The following is a 26,905-nucleotide window of genomic DNA, read 5'->3' on the forward strand; positions in this document are numbered from 1 at the left end:
TGTTTCTTCTTCTTTTGCCCGAAACTGAGGGTGTGGCCATACACGAAGGGGCGACACCGTTCTGCAGGTAGACACAGTATTCGGCGGCCGAGCGAGCGGGGTCGAGGGGAGACGCACCTCAGCAGGCGCTCCATCTCGATGAGCTCCAGGATGTCGATGCAGCGGTCCTCCTCCGGCACGTGCAGGGCGAGCATGGACACGGGGTCCTCGCACAGCATGCTCCAGCCGCGGATGTCGGACAGCTTGAGGGCGTGCACCTGCAGCGACTGGTTGGGCACGCGGGCCCACTGGTGCGGCTTCAGGCACTGCACCTTCAGCCTCGGCGGGAACTGCCACCAAGCCGTCGAGCATTTACCCTCTCCGTCCCACCGCATTTCACAACCGCGCGAATTCCCATTAAACAGAACACAACTTAAAACACACTCGCCGACTCTTCATATTGCTCTGATTTGATGACAGTGGTCAGACGAAAGATGTACTCTGGGCAAAAATGTCTTCATTATTGAACTGTGGGAAGTTTGTTTAAAAGGTTTACCCTATATCATCACTTTTTGGGAATGGGCGTTGATCCAGCAAAGGAGGGGGGGGGGGGGGTTTACAGGGGACATGAGCCCCTTCCAAATTACGAAGTCCCTCACTGAGGGGCCCCACATGCCCTTGCATAATCTCGACGGCGAAACAAATTTGTTAAACGTAAACAGTTAAAACTTATGTTTTGCAGAAAAATTTCCTGTTTTGGTACATAGGCTAAAATATGGCGTCTGCTTACTTCTAAAACCTCGTAACTCCATTTCAGTCAATTTTATGGGAGAACCTTTTTGAGCTCTTGCAGCACGGTTTTGATTGACAAAGATACGAGGTTTTCATAAATTTGTGAATAGAAAAGAGACTAAGCAGAGTTGACTTACAAGGTTTTAATCAGCAAATGCACCATGAAAAAATGAAAAAAAAAATACACCAAACACATCCGGAATATAAAACTGAGGAAATCTGAACTTACGAGGTTTTAGAAGTAAGCCGACGCCAGTTAAAACTTAATTAAAAATTTTAAAAAATTGTGCGCATGCCTGTATATATAGTAGTATGTGATTTCGGTTAAGTATCACTATATGAAACACAGTGTGTTTGTTCCTTCATGAATACTTTCAATTTATTACTATTACAAAGTTATAAGTAAATTTGACAACCAATTGTATCATGTTAATTTATGTACGCAAAGACACTCATTAAAAGCATGCTGTAAAAAGATGAGTATTATACATGTAGAAAATTCATATTTTACATTACATATTCTACAGTAGAATATACGCGTAGAATATACATATTCTACGCTGTATATTCTACTGACCCAATCCTGGCGCATGGAGTCCACGCAATACAGAAGTTAAACTTCTCGCTTTTTAGGAATAGATAGAAATAAATTATTTTCATTTTCGATAAAACTACCCACATAAAAATGAATGATGATTACAAACTCAACTGCACAAATCAATAACCCTTTTCCACACAAATAAATAAATTGAAGATTTTTTAAATAAAATAAAATAACTATGGCAGCGCTACACAAATTCCGTAGCATCTCTCCTGCGTCATTTCTACCTCTCTGGTGCCGTCTCCCCTTCCAGCCGTTACAACTAGCATGCTACACTACGTACCTATCCCTCCCCCCTTGGCCGTTTTCCCACTCGACCGCTAGCGCATGCGTTTGAGCGGCATCGCCGCTTGACACACTCTCCTCCTCCACCGGTTCCCCTAACACGTTCCCCACAGGTTCCCCTCACGCAATCGGAATTTAGGTAATGCTCGAAAAATGTAGCCCTCTCAGTACAAAGTTTCACTTCAAAAAAAAGTAATCCTTTTATATTTTAAATTTGAGCAATGTCATTATTTCCACACAAAATTTTTGATCAAAGTGCCTACATATTTCAGAATAATTAATTTATTTTGTTTCGTTGTGCGTCTCTTTATTATATTACTTTTAAACCACAAATCTTCACCAATTTATTAAATTTTGTTCTGAATGTGTCTAGTTTTAGACCTATTTATTACGAATTATTTCATGGTGGAAATTCAGCATACAAATAACTACTTTCATGGAGAGTATAGCTGTGCCGAAACGAAATCAGCAGGAAGCCGACAGAGCTGCGCAGCCCAGACGAGGTACAGGCGTCCGGCCGTGCCCTACGGGAGGAGGAGAGGGGGGATCACACACACGCACCTGGGGGATGACGTGCCGCTCCGAGTTCTGCAGCACGGCGGCGGAGAGGGGCAGGGTGGTGGACGTGCGGCCCAGCTCGATCTGCAGGATCTCCTTGCTGGTCGCCTCGACGAAGATCGCCGGGAACAGCTTAGTGTCGGGCTCCATCTGCCGGGGACACACCGCGGGGTCACACCGCAGCCTCCGCCGTTCCGATTGGGTGCACTACTACGTGCAGGATATCAGCAGTTCGTTTCCATGCATAGTTTCAGCTGGAATTTGTGGTTAGAACATAATTGTAAGAACACATTTCGGTGGGTTTTGCCTGTTTCTGGAGAAGGATCGCAGGGTTACGGAATGCCGGCCCTCACCCAAAACCCAAATAGGCGAGGGGTAAGCGGTCCCCCCCTTGAACAGTTTTTTTAGAAAGATGATGCTTGTAAATACACTTTTTAGACCATCCAAACAACCTTAAATACTTTCTCCAATCCTGAAATTTTATACATATAAAAAAATATTAAATTACGAAAGGTAGATCCTTACACTAGACCTGCATGGTTATGTATGTGTTTAATGAAAAGACTACTTTCTAATTTTTCAAAAAGACAATGTCCATAGATTAAGTTAAACTTTATTCATTTTAAGGTGGTTAATGAGGTACATTATAACTAAACCACAGAATGTTTAAAGATGGAGGGGAATCTATCCATGGCCTCTGCCTGTCCCCTATCTGACTACGTTTTCATGACTACTTACGTTAATGTAAACTTTTATCAGAGCTTAGCTAGCTGAATTTGTTTCAATTTGTATGTGTTCAAAGGTTTCTTTGTATTTCACGTTATTTTCAAAATAATTTTTTAAACCGTTATAGCCTTGTAACTATGGTAAAAATCGATCCAGTGTACAGGATCAAAATAGAAATTCTTTCGGCCAATGGCCAACAACGCCAAATAATTTTTAAGTAAAGGGAATCAACCAGTTACCCATGTTGAAAATTATTATTTGACATTCACGATGTGCCACCCTATTCCTTCCATTACCATTCAGACCCTTGCACAGTGGATCTATCGTTGCCCACGGTTACAAGGCTATGATGGTTGGAAATAAACCATTGGCGTAGCTGTGTTCATAAAGTTGGGAGGGGGGGGATACAAATAATGATTTTGATGTCATGTAAACCCATTCATTCCCCTCTAACTAAGACAGGGGGAGGGGGGGGGTCCGGGGGTCCTCCACGGGAAAATTTTGATTTTAAAAAGTGCAAAATAGCGCTTTTCAAGCAGTTTTTGTATCTAACCATTGGATACTTCAATGTTAAAATTATTATTGTTTCCTTAAGATAAAATTTGATGAGTGAAGAAATTGCAAATAAAGTTGGACAGAATAATATTATAAAATAAAAATATCACAGTCTAGAAAGTTGGGGAAGGACAGTCCCCTTCACCCAAAAAGGTTCAGGGGGACACGTCCCCCCCCTGTCCCCCCCGGTTCCTACGCCCCTGGAAATAACGTGTGACGTCCGCCTCGAACACAGAGAAACAGAGGCGCCGCGAGCACTGACCCGGTACTTGTGGCTGGTCTCCTTTCCCTCGCAGGTGAAGGTGATGTAGCCCGTGGCGGCGTCCACGAAGCAGCCCACGAACATGCCCTGCGACGCGCCCTTTCCCGACGCGTCGTGCGTCACCTCGTTGTACAGCTCGTCTGCACGCACCATGTAGCAGCTCTGCCGGTCCGTGCTGCCGCAAACCACACACCCTCACCTTTGAATATACATACTGTATAGAAGTCGCCAGCCCAGGTTAAAATTTCTAACACGGTTTTGAGGTAGTTGGTTAATCCACCGCCGCTGCAATCGCCACCATCTCCAGGGCATCGACTCGTGGTGGTCCCTGGCGGACAAGTGTCCAACTCTTCAAACACCCCCTTCCCCACCCTCCCGTCGAACGACCTTGAGCTGTTAGTGAATGATTGGTGGGGGGTGTGCGGGGGAATGACAGCGAGCGACAGTGCTGCGCTCTAACGTGTAAATAACCAACTAAGACGATACGGGGCGTTAACGGCAGCGCACTGCAGCGGTGAAGTTCCCAAGCTGCTCATCCTACGCCCCTGAAAAACGTAGAGTAAATCCCATCCACTCGCGACTTCTATACAGTATATATTATATTCAAAGCTCTTACCGACAATGCGCGCAGGCTTTCACGGCCACATTGTCTGAAGTGGCTCGGCTTCTGGGTTGAAGCCGTGTGTCCTTGGCGGATAATTCACCGACGTTTCCGGTCGACATTGCAGTCGCCGTCATCAGGGAGCAAGTTACCCACCCGTAGGTGCAGTGTCGACCGGAAATGTCGGTGAATTTTCCGCCAAGGACGCGGCTAAAACCCAGAAGCCAAGCTGCTACTTCACACACTCACTCCTTCCTGTCTACCTGACGCACACAGACACGATTATATAGTTTTATTTTCAGGCCAGTTTAATTTTTAAAACAAGATTTTTGGTGTTAACTGTTTTCATTTTTTATTAGAATTGGGCCCATAAAATACTCAAATATTGAAAGACCATCAAATCCTTACTATTCAAAGGTTTTGATATTTGAGGAAAAATATTTGATGGAAAATAATAGAGAAAATAAAGAAAGTTAAAAAAAATTTGACACTGATAACATCCGAACTTGTCTATGTGAATTTTTTTTCCCTTTGTACCTATCCTGTTACCATTCCACCCATATATTGTACTTTTTAACTTGTAATTATATAAATAAATTTACAATATTTATTTATTCTGAAAACTTGGTTTGTGAAACAACCATTTAAAGGGTAGAATGTTTCAACACCATAGTTAATATTTTTTTTTTTTTTTTAATTTATTCTACATTATATTATTTGTGACACTTGACACCTAGATTCGGATTTAAAGTGAATATTCTAGGTACTCTCTGGTCACAGTCCCTAAAAAATTACTTAGGAAATATAATGCTAAGTAAAAATTTTTAATACAAAAGTATAGTTATTATGTAATACAAAGATATTTTTGTTCCAAGGGTAGACAATTGCCTCGTCAAGCGAGTGCGAGGTGTTGGCCGGTAAGGGCAGAAATAACGTGTCTGGGGCGTGCCTACCTCTCCATGATGCGGTTGTAGTTGTCCGTGATGACGACGGAGACTTTGCGGACGCGGCTCTGGTTGAAGTCCTTGCTGTGGAGGTGGTACTGCGTCGTCACCCACCCCACGTACACGTGCGTGGGGTCCTGGCCCGGGAAGATGCGCACCCCGTAGAAGTACTCGTTTATCAGCTTCAGGCACTCCGCGTCGAACATCTCGTTGCCGATCGACTCTATGCCGGTGTCGGTCGGCACGGACATTATCTTCGGGCCCCTGTCCGGGACGATGGGCGGAACGATCTTCAGGTCCGCCTGCGGCAACAAGACACGGGCGAGACACGCGTTATAAAGCATTTTCTTATCACAGACATTATTCCACGATGACTCTCACAATAAGTTCAACCAATTGTAAAAAAAATGAAAAAGCAGTATGTTTACTCCTACCACACCATAATTGGTTATAAAGCATTTTCTTATCACAGACATCATTCCACAATGACTCTCACAATAAGTTCAACCAATTGTAAAAAAAATGAAAAAGCAGTATGTTTACTCCTACCACACCATAATTGGTTATAAAGCATTTTCTTATCACAGACATCATTCCACAATGACTCTCACAATAAGTTCAACCAATTGTAAAAAAAAAAATGAAAAAGCAGTACTTTTACTTCTACCACTCCATAATTGCCACATCTCTTTATATCACCGAAAAATTTAATCAAAACTGTGCAACTACTTAAACACGGCAACGTGAAAAAAAAAATTAAATATGGTCTGCAACCTCTGCTTGGAGGATGGAAAGGGAATCTGACGACAGAGAACGAAATATGCATTTATTCACACACTGTGCCTGCTCAAGACAAGACAAAAAGTACAATATCAATCTTAATTATTGAGTGAAAAGGTGATTCAAGATGTTCTAACGAAATAAATTGTAAATGTTTCTAGTAAATTACAATGTTATTAGTTTAGGAATTATGCTGGAAACACAACACCGCAATGGCTTGATGAGAAGGATGCGATACTAAAGTGCAATATTGCGTTTGTTACAGAGATTTACATATCCGCATGTATTTTTTGTCTTCGTGTCGTGGGCCTGAGCGCGCGGAGAATGCAACCTGCCCTAGCAGAGAGCAAATGGCCAAAAGTCGCGGCACAGGAAAGCTTTGACTTATCTTCGGAGCCACCCTGCCATCCTCGTGTTTGGTTAGTTTATAATTTTTATTGAATGGTGTTATACATAGAGATCAATTGGTTACTCACAATCAGTTCAAACATTAGAAACATTAAATGAGATTTTTTTTTAACTTCAATCCTGCATTTTATAAAATTAAGTGTAATACAGCTTCCCAGAGATAAATAATTTGCAATTCGATTCGACTTATAGAAAATTTTAAAATTATTTGATTTGATATTCACTTTGCTTCAAATACCTAGCATTCACACAGGCCTAGCTGCCGATGCATTTTCATAAATTGTACAACGGGAAAAAACTGCAGGGAAATTTTGCAATGACGTTGGAGCTCCTTGCACCTGGCGCAGCTGAGAGGTTTGCCGGAACGCGGCGGTTGCGTACCTGGGACAGGCGGACCTGGGGCTGACCCCTGACCTGCAGGTTGCCGGTCCTGGCCATGCCCAGGGGCTTGTTCCTCTCGGGGGGCAGGTCCCCGAAGAACGGCTCCGGAGTCTTCGCCTTCTTCATCTGGTCCCCGGCAGCGTCCTTCTTGCGGGAGAAGAACCTGAGCGAGGAGCAGTGTCAGTGCGAGCGACTGCACTCAGGCAGCGGCGGCGGGTACGGGGGGAAAATTGGAATTAAATGTTTTTTGCTTAAGGGGCCCGCCTACCCGGGCACACATACGGTGTGCAGAGCTTCAGGAAAAACAACGCGATTTCAAAACCACTCAAGATATCCGAGTGGGGCCTATTTACGAATAGCATTTAAGAGTTCGCTGAGGACCGAAAAGTACTTTTAATTTCGGATTAAGTTTTTAAACTGTATTTTTAGAAGCGTTAAAATGCCTAAAACGCGTGTTTTCAGAGTAATTTTTAGGCATAAAACAATCAGTACAGATTCTTGAAAGAACTTAAGGGGCTTGCATAACACCTTTATCTTCATTTCTCCGCCATAAAATGTTATGGTCACCGCTCAAATTTCACAGTTATCCTGTGACGACGAGACGAATGCGCGCCAGTTCAGAGACTTGCGCTTAGAGGCTATACCGCGCTGGAAGCACCAGCGAGCGTCGCGCTTATCATCCCGCCTCACTAACACACATACACCCCTGACGAGGCGGGCCCCTTAATGTCTCATTGACATTGAAGTAGGTCATCAGAGACGATGTGATGTTGAATTGAGATGGTAATGGAGGTGGAGAACCCCGAGAATTGCAGCATCAGCTACGTTTTCCCTGCCAGGAATTAAACCCACCTTTGTGAGAGGCAAATGATCTGACCTCTCGACCAGGGGCGTATGCAGGGCAAGGGATGGGAAGGAGTATCCCCCCCCCCCCCCCCAATTCCCCAAAAACCTAAAATAAATGGTTCAAGTACTTATGTGCACACGTTAGAAGTTATACATTTATGTTTAAATGTAATCTATTGGACTGAACCAACGAAATGTTAAAATTTTTGTCACCACGTTTCTTTCCCGACACAATTTTGCTCGGCTAGTAAATTATAAGTAATTTTAGTTCATAGGTCAGCACATAATTAACAGTCCAACAAACATACTTAATTTTTTGCTGTTTTATTATTAGGGTTGCGAAGCTTTCAGGCAAATGATTACTTGATTTGGTAAATGCAAATGGCAGATACAACCAGTCAAATAAACTTCCCTTTGTGACCTACAACCACAATGTTGTGCACTAAGGCCATCCGCACCAACAAATAAAAAAAAAAATAAAAAATGTGTGTAGTGTATAAGTGTAGGGAAAGTGACTGTGCAGAGAGACTGTAAGGAGGGCCAGGTTGGCAGGACTGTAGAGGGTAGGCAGTAGGCATGATGGCGGACAAGAGCTGTGAATGTATGTGGCTAGTGTATGAAAATGAATAAAGAAAATACAAAACTGTGAAATGCAGGTTGATTGTACTTGCACCATCTCATTAATCAATAACCAAGGCTTAAGATCAAAATGAAAATTATTAAAGACATGTGGTGTCACGAGAAGTACCTGAAAGGTGACCTGCCTCGCTTCTTCTTGTCATCCTTCAAGTCCATGTTGTTCCCCAGCCCGTCGTACGCGTTCAGATCGAGCTCGCTGGTCGACCGATGCATTTTACCTGAAAGTGATCGTCACTCTCAGCTACCTGAACGAGCTCTTGGACAACATTTCTTTTTATTTCTTGAAAACAAATAAAAATAACTACATATTCAAAAAGTAATTTTTATGTAATTGCTAGTCACTAAGTAAACTAATTTTTTTTAAAAAATGTGTGTTCGTGGAGTCCACAAGCAACATAAGTGAAACTTCTTGCTTATTATATTATCAGGTATAGGAAACGTAATCCTCTTCGTCTGAGGTCGCATCTCAAATTAAAAAAAAAAGCAAGTATTCGAGTGATAAATTATGCTATTTCACAAGTATGTGAATGTGAAAGTACACAAGTCTGCAAGTATGGAAGTATGCAAGTATGCAAGTATGCTACATTATTTCTACCTCTCCCCTGCTGCCTGCTGTCTCCTCTTCCGGTTCCTCCCCCTCACATATCTCCCCTCGTGCAAATCGGAATTTTCGTAACACTTGAAAATTTTAGCCCCCCCACACAGCAAAGAAGTTTCACTTCAAAAACTAAAAAAAAATATATATTTATATATACATTACAGAGGATCTGTTAAGATATAATACATCTCATAATTACAAAATTCCAAATCAGAACAGCTATTAGCAGAGTGCTGGAATCAGTCAACGACCGGACTAGTTAGGCAGTCGCCCACCTCTGTCCATGGGCCCGTTGATCTGCGCGTTCTCCACGCGGTCGAAGGTGGCGTTCCTCGACAGGGAGCCCTTCCGGGGCGGCCGCGACGGCTTGTGCTTCAGCTTGGACGGCGACTGCGGCGACTCGGGGGACGTCCGCATCATCATCTCGTCCGCCTCCGCGGCGTCCTCCGAGTAGCCCCGCTGCAGGCCTGCGGAGGGGAACTCGCTCCTTCACACACCGCGTAGGAACCACCGGGGGGGAGGGCGAGACCCAGGCGACCGCCCGGCCATAACATTTCGTGGCCGGGCATAGTGATGGTTTTGCCCGGGCCATTGCATCAGATGAACAAGAGGGAGATATTCATTGTCTTCATTGCGATGTGGGATTTTTAATTGCCTTGTGCGTTACTTTATTCTTGAAATAAATTAGTCAAACATATTTTTAATTATAAATACATCTTTGCCTTTTCTACAGCTCTAGATAACTTGATGATATCTGGGGACTAAATTTGGATTTTAAGGTGTAAAATAGTGCTATTTTAGCAGTTTTCGGTACTTAAAATTTAAATATTGTAAGGGTAAAAATTTTATTAATTTTTATTATGAAATTTGTTTAAGTGATGAATAAGAAATTTAATTAAAAATTTGGTGCTAGGGGGATTTGAACCCCTAAAACCCACCCCTGGCTACGCCCCTGGCGGGAACCACGTTCATCGCGAACTGTGGCATGACACGTGTAAACCCGGGATGGAGGGGCGTATGCGTGGAACCGCTGTGCCAACGGGGAGGGGGGGGGGGCAACCCCGGGGACTCACCCTTCAGGTCGTTCATGGTGAAGCCGGACCGCATGATCTGCTCGATGTGGGCCGGCGTCGTGTGCTCTGCGTCGGTCAGCAGCCGGTGCTGTCGGATCTTGATCTCCTGCCAGCGCCTCAGCTTCTCCCCCTCCCTGCGATACCACGCAACACAAACAACACTTCGCAACGTCCTCTGGTTTTACTTATTTTTTTTTTATTTTTTTTTATTTTTGAAGTAAAACTTCTTTGCTGAGGGGACAACAATTTTCGAGCATTACAAAAATTCCGATCGCACAAGGGGAATAGTCAGGTATGTGGTGGGGGAACCGGTAGAGCAGGAGAGTGTGTCAGTGGCGACGCCAATGTAACGCATGCACTAGCGGTCGAATGGGAAGGGATTAGGTACGTAGCGTGGCATGCTATATGCTAGTTGCAATGGCCGGAAGGGGAGACAGCATGGGAGAGGTAGAAATGACACAGCAGTGATGCTACGGAATTCGCGTAATGCTGCTTGTGTTTGTCTACTCCTCAGTTTTCGTAAATGCTGACGATGGACGCTGCCATATTATTTTAATTTTATTTATAGAATCTACCATTTATTCATTCATGAGAAAAGTGTTACTGATGTGTGCAATTGAGTTTATAATCATCATTCATTTCTAGGAGGATAGTTTGATTGGAAATGGAAATGAAAATAATTTATCTCCATCTATACCTCGAAGGTAAGAAATTTCACTTGTATTGTGTGTGGACTCCACTCTATGAAGGTGGAGTTGCATATGACGGGAAAGACAGTCAATGTCACTCACTCTATGAAGTTGGAGTGGCAAATGATGGGAAAGACAGTCAATGGCACTCTCTCTATGATGGTGGAGTGGCAGATGACGGGAAAGACAGTCAATGGCACTCACTCTATGATGGTGGAGTGGCAGATGACGGGAAAGACAGTCAATGTCACTCACTCTATGAAGTTGGAGTGGCAGATGATGGGAAAGACAGTCAATGGCACTCTCTCTATGATGGTGGAGTGGCAGATGACGGGAAAGACAGTCAATGGCACTCACTCTATGATGGTGGAGCGACAGATGACGGGAAAGACAGTCAATGTCACTCACTCTATGATGGTGGAGTGGCAGATGACGGGAAAGACAGTCGATGGCACTCACTCTATGAAGGTTGAGTGGCAGATGACGGGAAAGACAGTCAATGTCACTCACTCTATAATGGTGGAGTGGCAGATGACGGGAAAGACAGTCGATGGCACTCACTCTATGAAGGTGGAGTTGCAGATGACGGGAAAGACAGTCAATGTCACTCACTCTATGAAGGTGGAGTTGCAGATGACGGGGAGCGACAGTCGATATCACTCACTCTATAAAGGTAAAGTGGCAGATGACGGGAAAGACAGTCGATGGCACTCACTCTATGAAGGTGGAGTTGCAGATGACGGGGAGCGACAGTCGATATCACTCACTCTATAAAGGTAAAGTGGCAGATGACGGGAAAGACAGTCAATGGCACTCACTCTATGATGGTGGAGTGGCAGATGACGGGAAAGACAGTCGATGGCACTCACTCTATGAAGGTTGAGTGACAGATGACGGGAAAGACAGTCAATGCGACTCACTCTATGAAGGTGGAGTTGCAGATGACGGGAAAGACAGTCGATGGCACTCACTCTATGAAGGTGGAGTTGCAAATGACGGGGAGCGACAGTCGCAGGAATTCCCAGTTGGCCTTCTCCATAGTCTCAAAAGTGTTGTGGCTGATCTTGAGGCACGGCGGAGTGTCCGAGCCGGCCAGGATCCTCGTCACGTCGATCTTCGTGTCGGCCATGTCGTCCGTGTTCTCAAAGATTGGCTGGTCCTTGGTGTACCAGTAGGTCACAGCGCGGTTCATGTTCCTGGACACAAATCACGCAGCTTAACGCATGGGAGCAACTTCCAGTCTGCAGGAGCGACAAACAACTTATCAAGCTATGAAAGAATCATTAAATCACAATGAAAGCAAAATTTAAAAAAAAAAAAATTGGTTGTCTGTAAAGTCGGTTTACGGACGATAGTTTAACGTAACAACGTCATAACAAAACATTGATGAAATGATTGATCCAGAAGAAAAGGAAATATCATATTCGGCCTGAGACTGAGCCGTAAAAGGTTTTTGCAACGAAATCATTTAGGCATTAAAAATATCATATTCTTTGAGGAAGAATTTTTTTTTAATTTTTCAATCTTTTGCATGAAAAAATCTACCTCTGCATACTTTTATGAATAAAATTGAATCATTTTTATTGAATTATCACTATTTTGTATGGATACAAAGGAGTGAAATGAAATGTGCAATTGAATTAATAAATTTAATTTTATTTGCATTTATTAATTCAAATATATTTATTACTTTTGAAATGTTGTGTGCGCCATAATTATTTTTACAAGTACAAAAAAAATTTCGCAGCTGCCGGGTTTCGAACCGACAATCTTTAGTTTAAGAGTTAGGTTCGCTAACCACACGCCCACGAGGCCATACTAAGGTAATGTAGTTTCAATATATATATATATATATATATATATATATATATATATATATATATATATATATATATATATATATATATATATATATATATATATATATATATATAAACTTTGTTCACGGTAGGGGTATAATATTAACACAATTTTATAACAAATACGCATCCCAAATACACCAAACTTATTTATAATGTGTTACAATATTTTTTAAAACATTGTGCAAAAGATCCCGGGTGTAATTAGAATTATTATGTGTAACTGTAAAACACCATTGTTGGTTCAAAACGTATTTGAATTTTCAACATTACTTTTAAATAACCGTACCGATTGTGCTGAAAATCGATGGACGATCGTTAAATTACTTAATATTAATAATTCAAACGACGAAAATATGATTGAAAAGTCAAATCGATGGTTGTTCCGATCGAGTGGAAGAGAGATGCCACGCATGCGTACAATGAGCATGAAGAGAGATGCCACGCATGCGTACAATGAGCAAACAGAACACATCCGTAGTGGGACATCCGTAGTGGGACACTTTTTCGTGCGTGCAGCCGACGTTCATCGATTTATTAGACGTTGTCACGTCAAAAAGTCTACTTAGTATGAAATAACCGACTTAATTGACTGAGCTATAAATTTAATAATATTACAGCAATACTACAAACCCAAAATAAATGTAGTCATATATATTTTCTTAAAGCACAATTTGTTATAATAGAGTAATCTGTAATTTACAAAAAGTAAAAAAAAAATTCCCATGGCAGAGTTTTCAACAACGTTCCTTTAGCTTATCAATCAAACACTATAACAACAGCTCAATGTAGCCTGACAGAAAGTTGTAAGAAGAATGAGTATTATAATTGTTGTAATCCCAGAATCCATAAGGTTTTTAAAACATGAAATTACTTTTTTCTATGATTATTTTAGTTTAACAAATATATTCAGGGGTATTTTCACTATCATAGAGTTTCATTTAGCAAACCAATATGTTTGGTATGTTCCTTATTTTTATGTAAGTGACTTTACATGGGTGTACATGTTCAAACACGTAGGTCCTCCAAATTCCTGTAAAAATTTTGTTTAATTTTATTTGCATAGCAATTAACTGCCTGTCAATTGCAGATGAAATTAGATAGATAACAAGACTGCCTACTGAATTAGGTATAAAACTATATATTTTTTAAAAGATTAAAACTTTGTTCGAAATGTTGAAAGATAAAAACTGTGCGATATGAACTACAAGGCATTTTTCAGTAATCACCAGCAGGAAACTTATGCATGCAACCAGGGGCGCAACAACAGGATGGGGGGGGGGGAGGGTATTTTGCCCCCCCCCCCCCCCCCCCTGAAACTTTGAAGTGGGGGCAAACGGGGGCATAGAAAGTGCTGTGTAATCAATTTTTAGATAAATAAAACTGCTTAAATAGCACCATTTTCCACCTTCAAATAGAAATTTTCTCGGGGGAGGACCCCCCGGATCCCCCGCTTCAATAGGGGGGATCCATGATTCTTTATAAAAAGGTATATTACCCCCCTTCTTTGGAAATTTAGTTGTTGCGCCCCTGCATGCAACAGTTTGAAAGTGCAGGCAAATTCCTTCCGGCGACGTGATGCTCCCACTCACACGCAGAACGGCTCGTAACCCTCCTGCAGCCCGCACGTCGTGAAGAACTTCAACTGGTTCACGTCCTGGCCGAAGGTGAGCTTGGCCTTCTGGCCCACCCCGAGCGTGAAGGCCGGCACGAACGCCTCCCCTTGGACGTCGGCGAACGTCGTCTCCCCGCCGAGCGCGTCCATCAGCAGCTCGCCGTTCAGCGAGAAACCTGCGCGCGGCGCGGCGTCTCGGTGACGACGGCGCGGATCGCCGGCGAGGAGGGAAACAAGCTCACGTGCCGGCAGGCCCTGTGCGAAGCTTCGACCCAGCGAATCAGCCAGAGATATTTTTTTTAACATTCGATCCGACTTCGCCAGGAATTTTCGCTATTCGTTTTATTTCGAGCTTCGATTGTTGATGCAAAGCTTCGGCGTCTGATGTGAAGCTTCGCATTTGTTCCAAAGCTTTAAAACACTGGAAGCTTAAGATTTGCTCATGAAAATATTAAGTTGTTTATTTTTGTATATGTTTTGCTTTAATAAAGTTGGTTACTAAAAAAAATTCAAAAGAAGGTGCTCCATTTTTGCTTTTACGAATGCTAAACGCATGGTTATTTTTTATGATTTTATTGAATGATATTATACATAGGGCCGAATTGGTTAGTCACTTAATCAGTTCAAACATTACAAGAGTGTAATACAAGTTTGCTGAGAGAAAAATATTTACAATTTGATTCGACTCAGTCAATTTTACAATTTTGCTTCGTGTCAAAAAACTAGCTTTTCACACAGTCCTACCTGCCAGTGACTTGCACACTCACATATCACACAATAAAACATATTGTAAAACAGCTTTGTGTGTTCTGCAGAAATTAACACGAGTGAAGAAGCAAAGAAATTTTAAATTACTGAGAAATAAAATGAATAAACCATAATGAATTGCATTCCATGTTTCCATGCTTTATTTTTCTTTCAATTTATTAATTTTATAATTACCTCACAAGCCAGTCCATAATATGTTGAACTAAAGACTGTTCTCACTACAACGTTAAAAATAAAAATTTGATTGTACATTCTAAAGAAAACCATGGATTTTTGACCATACAGTAGTTGATACCTTGAAAATGTAGGTATTGTTTTTAATCATCATTCTCTAGCTATTGCGCACAAATTTAAAAAATCTTTATGATTATTAAGGAGAATTACGTAAATTCCACAAGAGCAAACTCATAGAGAACCTATTGAAACTTCTGGAAAAATTCTTTATAAAAGAACCATTTAAAAAAAATTATTCTTTTCAGTTGTGAACAACATACAATGTGCAATATACTTAACACCTGTAGGAATATTGGCTCTGACTTCTAAAAAATATTTTCTTGCTAACCAAACTTTTATCACCAAGTGATACTAATAAACACTACACTAGAAAAAAAAAATTTGGCTAGCTAAAATAATACTTTATTACATTTATTAGGCAAAATCAATGGTTTAAGCTAGATTAAAAATTTGTTTTGTTACAGTCAAACAAAAACCAATTTTAAATAACTGCACATATTATCAAAGAATCAATCATAAGAGCTAAACATTTCAATTTACAACCACTGAACTAGAACCATGATAGTTTTAATCTAAAAAAAACTTTTCTGCTAAATCAAAATAAAAATAAAAATTCTATAAAAAAATTAAAAGATAGGAATATGCCTACAACTACAGAACTGAAAATAATATATATGTAGTAAAGAAATGTACTGAAACTATCTGTGCATTTAAATTTTCACAAAAAAAAAAAAAGAAAAATTGAAAATACTTACTTTTCATTACTGAAACCTTAAAAATATTAATGAAAGACAAAGAATTGAAACATCTAAACCTAAATAAAAACCATGCGTGTCAACAACAAATGTAAAACTCTACACCACTTATAGCTAACATATAAAAAAAAACACATGCTAAACAACTCTGTGATAAAACAGCCACAAACAGAACATACTAACTGCTACAGAATTATCTCGGATGTATATCCGAGCATGTAAGTGTGTTTACATAAAGCTTGTGTTCACATGAAGCTGGTAAAATGCACACACACACTGTTTCAGTTTTTTCCTGAGAGTGTGAATTGGAAGCAAGTGAGAAACAAGGGACGTTGTTAAGAACACTGACGAACATGCAAAAACGAATTCACGTGGTGCACACGAAGCTCTAGGGCAACAGGTGGCCAACCTGCGGCTCGTGGCACACTTTTGGCCCACCGAGGGACGAAAAGTCGTCCGCCACACAGACAAGGATTCGCTACTCTGCTCGAAGCACATTCTTGTATGACATCAATTTGTGCAAGGCATGTTTATAAAGTAAGTACCATTTTGAAATTGGGCCGTCGCAGCACTGCGGTTTGCATACGTTCCGTGCACCTACATCTGTTGGCAAGCCACAGACGCCATTACGGAAACATTCCACCGTGTTTACGTCTGTTTTTGAGTATTTAAAATGCCTCCGCCGGTTGAGAATCCCGTCGACTGTGAAAAAAGTGCCGCTGTGATTCGTTTCTTAGTGCTAAAGGTGTGAAAGTGGCTGAAATTCACAGTCAGGTCAGTGAAGTGTACGGGGAAAACATTATGACAGATGGAATGGCACATGAATGGGTTATAGCTTTCAAACATGGCCGCACGAATGTTCATGATGAGAAATTAAGTGGGTGACCTTCCGTAATTATTGATGATTTGGTGCAGAAACTTGACGAAAAAGAGAAAAAGAGAACAGACGTTTTACGATATTGTCGTTATCTGATAGTTTCCTCAGGTCTCAGTTGTTGCTAAATCAGGCGGCAGACACCTGTATGGATGGGATTCAAAAGCTGATTTTACTATACGATAAGTGCTTTAATATTGGTGAAAATTATGCAGAAAAGTAGATTAAGGTAAAGTCTTTCATGTAAAAATAAAATTGTTAAGAAAAACATTTTTTTATGTTTTATTTCAAAACGGTACTTGCATTAAAAAAAACTCCTTGTAAATGATATTTATCGATGCTTTTGATTATAATGTTTTTTTTTAATAATTCTCTCAATTGGGAAGATTGACATGAAAAATATTAATCTGGACATATGCCATTGCTAGTTTTCACAGTGTGTCATAGAGATAAGATGAAAAACGAACAAAGAAAAAAAATAATACACAAACACACATGGAAAAAAAACCAAAATCAGCTGATATCTAGTGTTAAATGTATAGATTACACAGAGAATTCTGTCGAAGGAACTATTACGAACAATATCATCTTGACATCGTCCAAGGCTTCGCCCCACTGAGCGCGACATGTCAATACCCCTCCTACCTCCTGTCCTCACGGAATTTAAACTTCCCGCCGGAGACGTGCGTGTGTGCGTGCGTGAGCACGCCACGAACCACCGCAAGGGGGCGCAGTTGATCCAGTATTAATAATTGGTAATTAGTATTGTAAACCTTTCTGGCTAGTTCATAAGTGCTTATGTTGTTTCAGAATCCCTTAAAAATTCTACCAAGTTATTTTTTTTTGTGTTACCACTTCCCCGAAATAAACTCGGACGTACCGAAGGCTGTTTAAAATATTAATTTAGACTCATAAAAATATTTTCGTTAAACGTTTTTAAGGCTAAAGTAATCATGCTATATTTTTAGAGTGTTATCCTGTTTTAACTTAAAACACATTAGCGGCATGGCTCTGAACGATATATCGGTTTATTCAGCTTGGGGCGAACGTGCTGAAGACCCACCTTAGCGGTCACTACCCCCCCCCCCCCCCCCGCCCCCCCCCCCCCCCCCAGTCGCTTCACATCACCACCCGAGTAAGACGCTCTCAGCACTCCGGGGCACTTCACCTTTTGCACTTAACCAATTCTCGTCTTTCTGTTCGTGACTTTACTTTATATCATTTGCTAGTTCACCCTCAGAGCTTACCTCGGGGCACAACTGTACTGCTTAATCATTTAGAAATCTTCCAGTCGGAACTTGGACATTAACGCAAATGCATTATCCAACCACTAGATGGCTCGGACTTCAAATAAACCGGTCGTGCCGTGAGGCGTTTCACAGTTGCACTTTTTCGTTAATCGCCATTATTGTAAGAAGGGCCGTGTCATGCAGTAAAAACATTGCAGTACCGCACTCCTTGTGTTTCCATCTCCTCCCGACCAGGCGTGTGTTTGTTACAGCATCGAGGTGTGTGGAACGCCATTAGAGCACACTTGGGTATTACTATGGCGTGCCCGATGCCGAAAGCAGACCAGGTTCCAGTGGTCTCGGACGAGATACATGGGTGGAAACATGTAATGCCCCGGGGCTAGAGTTTCTGTCGGGTCTGTGCCCCCAAACACGGTGGCGCCCAGTAATTTCCTTAAAACGTCAGATAGCGAATCCCCAGCCACAACAATCCGTGCTGTGATATTGCTCTGACTAAAATCCTTTCACGTAATTCCCTGCGCTGTCCATAATTTAACATTTGACATCAGCTGATTTTGACTTGTTTCCTGTGTTTGTGTTTTTTTTCCCCCCTTGTCCATTATACAGGTTTTCTCTATGATGTACTGAAAAAACTAGCGACGGCATATGTCCAAAATGAAGTTTTAAATATTTTTATTTAAGCTGTGATTTTACTGATACATCACCCAGTTGCAATTTACTAATGTTCTATAACAAATTCAACTGGCAATTAAATGAAACCCTACTGAAAAAGAAGATTGGGTAGTTTTTAGTACAAAAAAGACCATTCAAGATACACGTCAGCTGCTGGATTTAATTTTAGTGTTCCACGCAATGCAAAGGTTGACCACCCTTGCTCCAGGAAAACGACACAAAGAAACTATGTAAATACATTCATTTTCAATCACTATCCATACGACTGTGGTAGGCTCACTTTAAAACTAAGTATGAAACATTTAAACAATGCAGAATATATAAGTGTAGGGAATGAATTCTACTGTATGACTAGATATTTTATTATTATAAGTTCACTGAGATTAATAAATTGAATTACCAAGTTCTTTTTTTGTAAACTCTGTAACTGTCCAGACATAATGTTATATTTTTTTTATAAATACTTTTCAAGTGCGTATTTTCTTAAATTACACATGATTATTGAAGTCCTGTTTTTTTTTTTTACAAAGTTGCTGGTGTTACTAGTACATATTAACTAAATTAACTTAGTTTGATTAAAAGCCACTCGACAATTCTACAAAAATGAACATTATCCACGCATACCTAAATAGCAAATAAAATAAAATGTGAAAGAAAAAAAAATAATAATATTTTGCAATCTGATTCTCATCTTTAGCCAAAACCCAATTTTTTTTTTTAGTGCTAACAGAATATTACGCTGTTATAGTTTTTGGTGGTTGTTGCTTCTAATTATTGCAACTGGCCAGTGCTTGACTGTTCTGGCCTTAAAAAAATCGTAAACCGTAGCAAAAATTTAATCGAGTAACGGAGTTTACTTCTGGGAGAAAGACGAGAACCAGGCTGCCTACGAGAAGCTACCAAACGAACGGCCGAAACCAGCCCAGCTACTGAGTACGTGTGAGGGGCAAAAGCGCTCTACGAGAAGCCAGCGCCACCCGCAACTCGCGACTTACTGATGGTCTGATCGAACAGATCGAGGAAGACCCCGACAACGTCGCCCGCCTGCCACTGTTTCCCGAACGACTCGGCCGTGCCACAGTACCACTTCTCTTCCTTCAAGAGCGCACGACACATCAATGCTCACTAGACACGTCTACTCCATCACAGAGGACTTTCAAATAGCTACACTAGAGAAACTAAAAAACAGCTATCTTATAAAAAACACTATTCATGTCCCGGTTCCACACTTGTGTTTTGTTTATTTCACTTCCCTATCATCAATACTGCTTAGTGGCAATTCCTTTGCAATATTACGTGTGTGTGTGTGTGTATGGAATCTAGTTACAAATTTGATTACCAGATATTTATTACATTCTATCTGCTAGTTTTGAAAGTCATGAATAAAATGTTAAATTAAATCAATTTCATTATTTCACTCAGATTAAGTTTATTTTCTGTGTTTCCACCGCTGGTTAATGTTCACAAACAATGCTATATAGTTATATACTCTCAGTTTCAAAATTTTTCTTCATTGGAATTTTTAAATAAGCAATGATTTCTCCCAGCTGAAGATATTTTACAGAAATAACTCTGAAATAATGACTGCTACTACAGAACATGCTGACCGCATGATTTCCCTATGTGCCTGCCACCACAAAGAACCTACTGAAAAGTACTTAATCAACAAAAATATTATTTTACTCTACCGAGGATATAATAAGCATTAAGTAAAGATATATATTTTATACCACTTCAAATAGGTTTCTAAATTCTTTATTCTCGTTCAATTAAAATAAATTTAAATAGAAGACAACTAAACTAATTTTTTAGTACATAGTTCAGTTCTTCACTTATAAGAGAAAATTTCCTACTCTAATTACTGTGGTATTCTTTTAAACAAATTTAAATAAAGTTGGACACAGAGTTTTGAAAGATTCAAAAAGCTGATATTTTACCCAAAAGTCAATATATGACAAAAATTTTAACCATTTGTACCTATAAACATGAAACTGCGAAAAGTCTGCCTATTTTTCCTACAAAAATAATTATGTTATATACTTATAATTAAATTTTTGGTCATCCTATAAAATATGTACATATTAGTAATTACTAATTCAAACAAAAATATTTAAACATAACTACACATTTTCTTTTTCTTAATAAAATGTGCATTACAGTAAAAATTTTTACATTTAAACAGAATGTGAGTAAAATGAAACTTGACTTTTAACACAGCGTTCAATACAGCCTGTACACACAAATAATCTTGTATGAAACCTCTCAACAGTTAAGTGTTAACAAAAGAGAGAGAGAGAGCCAAGACAAACAAATATACACATCTGCCAGAAACAACGGACAAGAGAAGTGTCTGCTAAACACGGAGAGAATAAAAAAGGAAGAGTCGTAAGCAAAAAGAAAACAGCATATGCAAAATAACGTGGGCTCACAGTATTTTCTCTCAACCATCTTTCCTCGCAGTGACGTAACAAGAAGCTTTATGTCAATTTTTATCAATCTGTAAACTCTGAAAGTGCCAGCAGTGAATGATTACTTATTCTGATACAAAAATAGAGGATCATAAATATATAAGACTATTTCTACATTTTCATAATTTAGTTACCTTCTCTAAATCATCCCATACGAGTGCACTTATCTAAAACTTTTCTGCCACCTAATTTTGAATGCCTTTCACCTAGCCATAATACCAAATTTTATATATCTTGTAACAATTAATTAGTAATATAATTACATAATGTTCATAAAAACAAATAATTGTTACAAAATATAAGTAAAAAATCTTGATGCCAGGACAAAACCCAAACTCTCATAGCTCATAAACAATTGAGTAAGCAACAATTAAAAATGATAACCTCTTAAATAACACACAATATTTTTCTTAAAAATTTCTAGATATAAAACTTAAAACATTGATCACAGTTGAAGGCACGAAAGAGAGGAGACAAGAGAAAATGAAAAGAAGCTGAGTTCCAATTAAATACGACTGTCTGGGGACATAGCTTAACCCGTGTCACTGACTAATTATATCCATGTTTAATCCAGAGACTAGCGAGGAAACCTATCTAGTCACAAAAATACCATGTTTTATCGCACAATCGTCGCACATTTTATACTAAAAACAAGTTTGAAAAGTAGGGATGCAACTTTTGTGCGAGAAAAGCACTTTTGTTGAGGTAAAGTTATTCATTAAAACTAAACCTACAGCATGGAAAATACGTTTTATTAAAAAGTAAAGTATACACAAGCAGGCCAAACAATTTACACTAGTAAGTCAATCAACAAAAAATTTTTTCTTCAACTTAAAATATAAAAATGAAAACTGTGACCCAAAAACGAGCCGGAAGTATCATGGTGTACCCAAAATATCGTCATAGTACACACTAACCAAAAAAGAGATTGTGCTATGAAATATTGTTTACTTGGCATGAAAAAGAGCATGTGCATTGCATGCAATCTGCAAGCTATCGATATTGATATTCGACTGCGTGCACTCTACACAACCATCAATGTAACCAAACATGAATGATGCCAACTATTGCTGGCATCATGACTCATGAGGTGACAAACAGATAAAGATTATAACATCATAAACATCTTGAAAAGAAAATGTACACATCGGCACAACTTCGTAATTCTGTTAAATAAATAAGTAATCTGTAATATCAGAGCGAATAATAGATTTCAAATTTAAAATACGTCTTTTTATATGGGAAAAAAATTTTAAGGGCAAGGAAAATAATAATGTTTATCTTACTGGGAAAATGGTGGAGCTGAAACATTTGACCAAACTGGATGAGAAATTGTATTGTGCTGGTATATCTTAATATCTTAAACAAATTTACTGTAATTATAATTACTGTATTTTCCTATTATAACTACCAAACTGCCTGACAGCAACTTGAAAACATTGCTGTTGCGTGGTGCATTATCCTGTTATGTTTAAAATCTACACAGAGTGGTTGGAATCTAACCGCAGAACCAAAAAATTCATGCAAATTTTGTGCTAGAAATTTTATTTTTCTAAATTTTTACGACCTAAAATAACAGTTTGACCATTATGCGATAAAACACGGTATTATGTACCTATTAAAACTTTGAGGTTAAGTAAGAAAACAAATGGAATTGAGTGATAAAAAAGGGTAAGAAAGATAAGCTGATGTAAAGGGGTGCAAATCATGAGAGAAACCAAAATAAGAAACTTAAGGAATTGAAACAACCTACAAAACCATCCATTTTTGCACCAGAACCCGTTATTACCCACTACTGGTACAAGTTGTCGATAGTACGAGCACACCTGCAATAAAAATTTTGATCCGTCAATGAATACTGCCTGCGTGCGCTTTCGTACACCAGACTTGCAAGTTTTAAGAGCTCACGTACCTCACACAATGTTGTGTTCAGCTAGCAATTTGTGCTGCAGATTAAAGAGAATTTTCGGTGCGACGAAGGAGAAAATACAGTGACGAGACATTCGCAAGTTAATTAATAGAAACAAGATTGGTGGCACAGACACAAACCAGATGCAGGCAGAAAATAACACGAGATGAGCGAGGCCGGCCGAGGGTCGCGTTGTCTGTGAGCTCGCGACTGCCTTGAGCTTACTCATGAAAGCCAGGCGAAGCTACGAATAAGCAGTTTTCGAAACATATCAGGATATAAATCATTCCATTGCTACAGTCAACCCACGGTAAATTTATCTTCACAGTTCATGATCGGATAGAAGTAAGAAAATACACAGCTCAAAATAGGCCTTCGTCGTATTTTTTTTTAAAGACTAGTTCTAATATCTTAACTCGTTACCTCCAGTGCTTTAGTTGTTCTGCCACAAATATTTTCAACAGAGATTCAGGTAGTGTCATTTAATTGGAGTAAAAAGGCGTGAAAATCTTCTTAATTATCATCACTTGCACGCGAAAAGGCGTGCATGTCTTTGTAATCATCATCACTTGCACCAATTTTACACCCATTATATTACACAAAGTGAATACCTGTTGAAAATATTTGTGGCAGAACAGCAAATGCAAAGGCGGTATTGAATTAAAATTTTATAAAAGGTCTTTAAAAAATTATTAATGACCAAAAAATTAAATAATTCACATGGTGTGTGGGAACAAGCCATTAAATAAACATGAAGAAAAATAACATAGTTTAGAAATATCAACATTTTTAAAGAAAAAAATAACTGATGTACATAATTTAGAATGATGAAATTACTTAAAACAGATAATAGTGTGAGTTACCTGTAAAGGTAGAATCGACACTTGGAGCCAACATAATAAATGAAGTCCTTGTCATTTTCTCAGTAGGAAATCAACAGTGTGAAGTCCAAAGAAGTTACTGATTTTAAAAGCCCCTTCCTAAAAATGAAGGTTCCTTGGTCACCAACACTGCCGATTGGTGGCACGCATGTGACAAGGAGGGAAGATAAGTGTAGGTCCGCACTTAATATCTCTGGTTATAATTAACACAAATGATTTATTGGGTTTTAGTCGGCACACAATTACAGTAATACCCTGAACTTAACGCGATAGGGTGGACCGAGCGATAACCGTCAAGTCGAATTAGCCTAAGTCAGGACAAAATTTCACATCTAAATATATAAATACAAATTATGTTTAGTTGGGACCAGAAACTTAAGAAAACAATAATTTCGAAAAAAAATGTGTAATATATAGAGACCGGAAAAATTCGCGGATTCATTTCGTGATATACTAACATTCAAACAATTATACCTTTGTGCTGCTTCTGCCATTGGTTCACTTTTAATCTGGAGGACTGTGGGCCAATTACAGACGCTGAACCATGGAAGTATCGAATCACAGGCTACCCAGTCAAGACGACTCACAAATAATCACCCAATGAACAGGTGACATTTTCCTGAACGTACAGAGGATTTTGGAGGCTATCCTAGAGGTCATTGAACCCGCGAATTTTTCCTGTCTCTAGTAATATAATCTTAGATAATACAACAAATAATATTATTATGAATTGAAAGAACGTAAACCGACGTTACTTTGATGTAGAAGGCTTCATAACAAACACAAAATAAATAACCCAAAAGAATAATTTGTAGCTACACTTTGACTCCGCATGAAACATGTCGTAAATTGAACAATAGTGTGGCCGGAATGGAAAATTGAGTCTCACAAGACTTAAAAAAAAAAAAAAAAAAAATACAAACGAATCGACGAGACGATTTAAAAAATCGCCCAACTCCGGATTCAGTTAGACGGGGAAACGTAAGTCGAGATATTACTGTACTTCAGAGCATTTTTCTATCTTGAGGTTCCACAAGTCTTTCTCTGTACGACTGATAAACGGTAATCTCCAGTTAAAACATTTAATGTGTTGCATCCTTTTCTTTCAAAACAAATTTAAGTTACTCGTTTCAAAAATTTCAAATCGAAAGCTGTTTTCGCGGCGCAGAGCTCACAAACCACACGTTTGGCCGCCCGCGCTGGCACGTGAGGGGTGGAAACGGGTGGAGGGGGGGGAGTCTTACTTACTGATGGTTCTATCAAACAAGTCAAGGAAACAGCCGACAATATCGCCTACTTGATACTGCCTGCCAAACGGATCGCTAGCACCAAAGTGTATCTTCACCGCCTAGTGTCAACAGCAAGTACCACCGTGTTATCGCAGCGGATCGCAATGGCCGCTCGACTTAAAAGTTAACGCTCTCACCCACTGGGACACAAGCACAGTACTCAGCATTTTTGGGCCAAACCACATCACTCTCACATAGGTAACACACTCCACATGTTGCTTAACAATCACAAATACATTAAATGTTTCCCCGTCATATAACTTTAAAGAAAAGTATGACAACACTATTTTGTGTTATGCGACAAATATTAAAAAATTACATTTACTCAAATATAAGACACTATAAATTCTATGACTAAATCCCTTTTAGATCGTCAGTTTCTCTAAAAAATAATCATCTATGTAAGTTTCCAGTGTACGACAATTAAATAAAAAATAAATTTTATATGTTGAATTATAATGTTTGGTGTATTAGTTCATTAACCCCCTAGCACAGGAGATTAAGGCACATATTTTATTGGTAAAACAATGAATTTACATGTTTGACAGTATCAAATTTATACAAGGAGATGTTATATTTGACATGTGCCTAGTGTCATTCTGAAGTAAATATTTGTCCTTAATTACACCATGCTTGAAATTATTAGTACTTTATCATTATGTGATAGTTGACTGGCCACCATCGTTTTTGTTGCACTAAATTTAATTACAGTAAACTCCCTATTATTCGCGGGCGGATGATCCGCGGTGCGGATTATCCACGCATGCTATGAAAAAATACAGCACATATGTAAATCTGTATTTTATTACAAGTGAAAAAATTTGAACTCTACTGACGAGTGTATTGCCTGCAGTACACAGTGAAACGCCACAGGCCTTCTCGGAACTCACGCAGTAGGCTGGCATGCGTTGCTACTTTTGTCTCTGTCGCGCTTTGTTTCTAGTTGTATGGTTGAGCACTTTTATGTTTACACTAGCTGCCCGACCCGGCTTCGCACGGCTATACTAATGGAAAAAAATTAAGCCACATCTCCCATTTATAGTTATGGTAAATTAAAAAAAAATTCAGTGAAAATTTATTACAATGCTGTATAATGTACCGGAGAGAAAATGAATAGCACCGATGGTTTCCCGACTCGTGCACGCAACGTACAACTGATGTACCCGTACTTCGCTACGGCAGTCTACAGGCAGATCACTCTTGCGCCGCTCATTATACATACATGCCCCTCCTTGTGGGTACGCCACTGCCGCGCAATGCCCGTTGCCATGGAGACGCAGAAGGCATGAACAATGCAAAATTCTGTTCTCATGCAGACAAAATACCCACTGTTGCCTGGTTTTTAACCACCCATGGGATATAATTTTTGGAAAATGTCATCCTGCGTAACATAAGGAACATTACTGTGAAGTTTCAAGTCTGTAAAATATTTATACTTGAAAAAAAGGGCAATTTTTGATATTTAAAGTATCCGCAAAATTTCAACGGTGATGAGGACTGCACTAACAATGAAATAGTCGTTAACTTCTAGCGCCTGCGGCATTGTCAACACACACTTCGTATGTGTACTGCATGTTGTATCTAACCACCTCCAACGCATTTGATTCTAAATTG

The 26,905-nt window shown here is 39.6% G+C and overlaps 1 protein-coding gene across 6 annotated transcripts in view; it reads right to left on the reverse strand.

Annotated features, from left to right (window-relative positions):
* LOC134539044 (ryanodine receptor) overlaps window positions 1–26,905 on the reverse strand; it is a 243,278-nt gene that overhangs the window by 121,718 nt on the left and 94,655 nt on the right. For 3 of the 6 annotated variants that reach the window (XM_063380736.1, XM_063380734.1, XM_063380735.1), the window contains 11 exons: window positions 25,251–25,350; window positions 14,169–14,367; window positions 11,689–11,913; window positions 10,029–10,162; window positions 9,231–9,422; window positions 8,467–8,575; window positions 6,873–7,035; window positions 5,313–5,605; window positions 3,759–3,933; window positions 2,219–2,365; window positions 118–329 (listed from right to left, as the gene is read on the reverse strand). In XM_063380736.1, the coding sequence (XP_063236806.1) occupies window positions 118–329; window positions 2,219–2,365; window positions 3,759–3,933; window positions 5,313–5,605; window positions 6,873–7,035; window positions 8,467–8,575; window positions 9,231–9,422; window positions 10,029–10,162; window positions 11,689–11,913; window positions 14,169–14,367; window positions 25,251–25,350 (1,949 nt within the window). Of the gene's footprint in view, window positions 1–117; window positions 330–2,218; window positions 2,366–3,758; window positions 3,934–5,312; window positions 5,606–6,872; window positions 7,036–8,466; window positions 8,576–9,230; window positions 9,423–10,028; window positions 10,163–11,688; window positions 11,914–14,168; window positions 14,368–19,739; window positions 19,840–25,250; window positions 25,351–26,905 lie in introns of all 6 variants that reach the window. The other 3 variants (XM_063380732.1, XM_063380733.1, XM_063380731.1) reach the window with 1 other exon arrangement.

This window comes from Bacillus rossius, chromosome 14, assembly GCF_032445375.1.
Source record: "Bacillus rossius redtenbacheri isolate Brsri chromosome 14, Brsri_v3, whole genome shotgun sequence".
Classification (NCBI taxonomy): domain Eukaryota; kingdom Metazoa; phylum Arthropoda; class Insecta; order Phasmatodea; family Bacillidae; genus Bacillus; species Bacillus rossius.